The 5,000-nt window shown below is 46.1% G+C and overlaps 1 protein-coding gene across 7 annotated transcripts in view; it reads left to right on the forward strand.

Annotated features, from left to right (window-relative positions):
• Window positions 1-5,000, forward strand: part of fars2 (phenylalanyl-tRNA synthetase 2, mitochondrial) — a 91,130-nt gene that overhangs the window by 59,171 nt on the left and 26,959 nt on the right. For 4 of the 7 annotated variants that reach the window (XM_034572087.1, XM_034572086.1, XM_034572085.1 and 1 more), the window contains one exon: window positions 2,491-2,753. The exons of 2 other annotated variants lie outside the window; for them this stretch is intronic. In XM_034572087.1, coding sequence (XP_034427978.1) covers window positions 2,491-2,629 — 139 coding nt within the window. In that variant the 3' untranslated portion in view covers window positions 2,630-2,753. Of the gene's footprint in view, window positions 1-2,490; window positions 2,754-3,299; window positions 3,407-5,000 lie in introns of those variants that run through there. One more of the 7 variants, XM_034572083.1, reaches the window with a different exon arrangement.

Genomic DNA, 5,000 nt, shown 5'->3' on the forward strand with positions numbered 1-5,000 from the left:
ATAAGTTTTGTCTCAATTAGTTATTTGATGATATAAGAACGGGCTGAGACGTCACGATTGACAGCTCACACTGACTACTGATTGGTCGAGCAGGTGTATGGGCGGGACCTCGAGGGATGAGGAACAGAGAGGAGACACTTCCTTCCTTCCATCCTTCTTCCTTCCTTCCTTCCTTCCTTCCCTCCTCCCTCCTCACTCCTCAGGGTTCACACCATCACTCCTCCTGGTTTTCCGGCAGCACGAAGCTTTCAAGGGCGTTGGCAGCCGGTGGAGTTTCCTCTCGTTTTCACCTCTTTCTGTCCATCGATCTCTCCCTCCCTCCCTCTCTCACACACTTCCTCTCTGAATGAAACCCAACACTCCTCTTTCAAGCTTGTCCATCCTCCTCCACTCATCTCCCTCCCTGTCTCTCTCTCACTCCGTTTCCCAGTCTCTCGCCCCCTCCTCTCTCCCTCTGAATGAAACATTACAGTCGTCTGTGAAGCTCCGTCCCTTTATCTCTCCGTCTCTTCCTCCATCCCACCATCTGCTGGAGTCTGACATCAAATCCATCAGGATGTTTATTTCCTTTTTGGGCGGCTGTGAAACCATGTTTTCTGTCCTCCGCTGACCCCGGTGAAGCTTCCTGTTTTCTTCTCATTCCTATCGATGATTTGAAGGAACATTTCCTGACAAACACCAGAAGCTGCCGACAGAATGTTGGAGTCGTGACTGATGAGAACCAGTTGGAAGAAAACATGCGCGTCTGGTCATCATTTACAAAAATCTCCAGAATAAAACACGACCCCGAGTTTTCAAACTAAAACGAGACCGTCAGCGTGTACTCTGGACACCAGGTGTAACCATAGCAACAGTGATGAGTTTTAAAACTAAAGTGTAGTCACAAAGTTGAAAACAAAAAAAGTGTTTCCACTTGTCTCAAGTTGATTGTTTAATTAAAAATAAGACAATCGGTTCCACGTGGCACAAATACATTCTCCTTCACACACACACACACACACACACACACACACACACACTTCACTTTTGCTTCATAAACACAACATGCCTGAACCAGTCACCCATACACATTCTCGACCAATCAGGAGTCAGTCTCAGCTGTCAATCAAGCCTGTATTCATATCATCAAATAACTGATTCAAACCAAACTGATCAGAAACTTGAACAAACATCAGAGAGATAAGAACGACCTGAAATGACAGAAGCTTCACTTTTGGGAGCTGTCAATCTTTATATCCAGTCCATGATGTTTTGACTTGTAATTGCATACATCCTGTTTAACCCAAAGCATTATGGGAGCTGTAGTCGTGAAACTTAAAGTATGACAATGAGACTTTCTCTCTTTTCTCTGCTGAAGTTTCTAGTTTCATCGTCCAGGTTTATTTTACTGTCAACGTGTGTTTGAAATGAAAAACTGTCTCAACTCTGTCCATCATTCATTACTCTGTGTGTGTGTGTGTGTGTGTGTGTGTGTGTGTGTGTGTGTGTGTGTGTTACAGGTGTCATTGTATCGACCCCTCGCTCCACCTTCCCCCTCCCCTCTGTAGGCTAGATAATGGAGACATCAATTATTCAACAACGGCTCAGTCTATCACATGAAATACCATTCACTCTGAGTGTGTGTGTGTGTGTGTGTGTGTGTACACAGATATGATGTGTAATTGTGTTTGTGTCTCTTCATTTGTTCTCTCTCTCTCTCTCTCTCTCTCTCTGACATTTCCACCAAATGTTCTGAAGCTCTATTATTTACAAGCTGCTGAGAGAGAGAGAGAGAGAGAGAGAGAGAGAGAGAGAGAGACATAGAGAATGAATGGAGAGAGAGAGAGAGAGAGAGAGAGAGAGAGACATAGAGAATGAATGGAGAGAGAGAGAGAGAGAGAGAGAGAGAGAGAGAGAGAGAGAGAGAGAGAGACATAGAGAATGAATGGAGAGAGAGAGAGAGTGTTGTGTTGTTGTTAGTTATTGTGTCTGTGTGTTATTGTCCTGAAGGTGAAAGACGAGTGTAGGAGTTGTGCACAGACCCGTTCAGTATGTAAACTGATCCATGGAACCACTTTGTAAAGCTGCTGCTGCATTTTCCTCTGATCATCGATTACCTGCTGATCCTGAAACCAGGGGCTGCTGTGATTGGTCAACCGCTTCCAACACGAGGAAGTAATGTCGGCCTCCGCTCACGCTCTGTCAGGGGGCGTGTCAGATGCCCGACATGCATCATGCATCTGTTCGCCACATGTGCATTTACGTGATGTACATCCAGCTGTTTGTACACGACTCGTTACGATGTGACATCACCATCACAAGGAAGTGTAGTGAAGACCAGATGTTTCAGGGGAGGAGCTTCCTTCACCGCTGACTTTGAACTTTTAAGAACTTTTTCATTCATAAAAACTGAAGAAACATCCCATGTCTCCTTTAAACCTGCTGACACATTCTCTCTCTCTCTCTCTCTCTCTCTCTCTCTCTCTCTCTCTCTCTCTCTCTCTCTCTCAGGTCCGGTAGGCGGAGTCAGTGTTACCGCATCATTTACCGCCACATGGAGCGAACTCTGACGCAGCAGGAGGTTCGAATTGTCCACGAGCAAATCGAACGAGCGGCTGAGACGGAGCTGGGAGCGCAGGGCAGATACTGAAACACACACACACACACACACACACACGCACACACACACACACACACACACACACACACACACACACACACACACACACACCAGTTCATGTGCTCTCTCCTCTTCAGGCTGAAACATCCATTCAGACTTTCTGACGACTCAGACGAGTCACAGCGACTTTGTGGTCTTTGACTCAGCAGACGCACAAACACAGTGTGGAGCGAAGTCACTGATCAAGAATAATGACCCAAACTATGAAAATCTAAAACTTGTTATAAATCAAACATTTATAATAAGTTATTTAGAGAAGCACAAATAAAAAATGAGGCAATTGAGTCAAGTTCAGTTTTTTTGTTGTCGTCATAATCGCAGTTCACTTCAAATTCAACGGCCGTTCTTTATTATATACGTTTTCACATATGGACTGAAAGAGACTTTTGAATCTCTGATGTTTGACTCATAGACTGTAAATAAAGACAATGAGCCTAAATAAAGATGGCCGACACGTTCTCGCTTCCTCCCAGATTCAAACTCAAGAGACTTTGAACAATTTGTATCTCAGAAAAGTCCGAATCATCAGCGTCTGACGTTTTTCATTCTAATGTTGCTCTGAACACTTTGAACTGTGTTTTCAGCCTGAAGTCGTAAAGAGAGGAAACACTGAACGGGGTCAGAGGTCACACAGATGATTGTAGAATTCACTTTGAGTTTTTCTTCATTATTTTGAAAAGACGACGTCTGTGCCTCTAAATGAAGCTGTGGTTTGTATCTTCAGATTAAAACATTAAATCTGTTTGGTCACATGGTTCCTCCGCCGTCTTATTATTTACATCCACGGCCTCAGATGAACCAGACGCAGGTCACGTGACGTGTGACAGGAGACAGGAGACGAGGACTGTAACTAACGAAAGAAAGAAGAGAAGAAGATGATTGTAACGAATGGAAGACGAAAGAGGAGAGGAGACGTTTACTCTGCGATCAGAAACACGATTATCTGACGTGATCGGGGTCGCAGACGACAGCAGGTCGCTGATGTTCGACGCTTTCATTTTACACGAAGTCCGAGCGAGGTCTCGTCCCCCCCCCCCCACGTCCCACACACTCCTGCTGAACCGTCACACGCGGCGGCAAAGTGACGCTCTGTCAGCGGCGGCGAGCCAGAGTCAGGCTTCAAGCGCCTGTCGCTCCCGTCAGCCGTGTAATGAATTCTGGGTTTTTACACACACACACATTCAGCTCATTAGGAAATACACACATTCACACACAGACAGCACTCTGTCAGTGTGGTGAGACGATACGCTGGCTTAGGATTCTACAATCATACACTGGCACACTGGAGCCACACACACACACACACACACACACACACACACAGACACACACACGCACACACACAGACACACACACACACACAGGGAGATGACACTCTGCCAGTCATGCAGCAGGAGGCAGTCTGCCTTCGATGGCTCGTCACTCTGGTCGAGTTAAAACTGAGCTCTGACAGTTTCAGGCCATGGTTACAGTCTGGACACACACACACACACACACACACACACACACACTGTGAGTACACACTTGAGTTTTTTTTACTATTTAAATGCTTCTGAAAACGTATCAGTGACACGATGGAAAATCACCAGCCAGGTTTCTCTGTTTAGCTGTTTTCACACATGAACTCTGTAAAAAAGACATTTCCAGTAGTTGGTGTTTGTGAAGCAGCAGCAGCAGGTTGTTTCTGGACATGTTGTGTAGTTGGTGTTTGTGAAGCAGCAGCAGCAGGTTGTCGGGTCCGACTCGTTCAAACAGGAACATGTGGGGACATCCAGGCGAGGGGCGGAGCCTGTAGAGCGAGGGGCGGAGCCTGTAGAGCAGCAGGGGCGGAGCCTGTAGAGCAGCAGGAGGCCGGACATGACGTATAAACTCTGCTGTGGAAAGATCAGTGTTGTTGTTTACAGCTCATCCACACCGGCGTCGGCCCTCATCACCAGAAGATCTGGAACCTCCTCGTGTTTCCAAGTTGACGTCTTCGTCTTCTACGTGTACGGCTCCTCTTCTTCATCCTGAGATGTTTGTGTTCTTCCAGTTTCACGTCCGTCACGTGTTAGAAACCTCGTCCACACGTCCACTCGCTCTCTGGGAAGCTTCCACACATTTAGGGTTTAGGGGTTTTCTGACTAGGAGGAGACATTTGTTCTCACATCCAGAACACGTCAGGAACATGTGAGGAACATGTGAGGAACGTCCTGACTTTTTATTTAGATTTTTCACTTTGACCCTGAACATTTCTATTCGGAGAAGATCGACTCTGTGCTTCTAACGTCTCACTGGGACAAAGTGGTAGATGACTTTAAAAACAGCTTCTCTCACACATGTTCTCTTGTTCTTCTCCTCT

Source organism: Hippoglossus hippoglossus, chromosome 20, assembly GCF_009819705.1.
Source record: "Hippoglossus hippoglossus isolate fHipHip1 chromosome 20, fHipHip1.pri, whole genome shotgun sequence".
Lineage (NCBI taxonomy): Eukaryota > Metazoa > Chordata > Actinopteri > Pleuronectiformes > Pleuronectidae > Hippoglossus > Hippoglossus hippoglossus.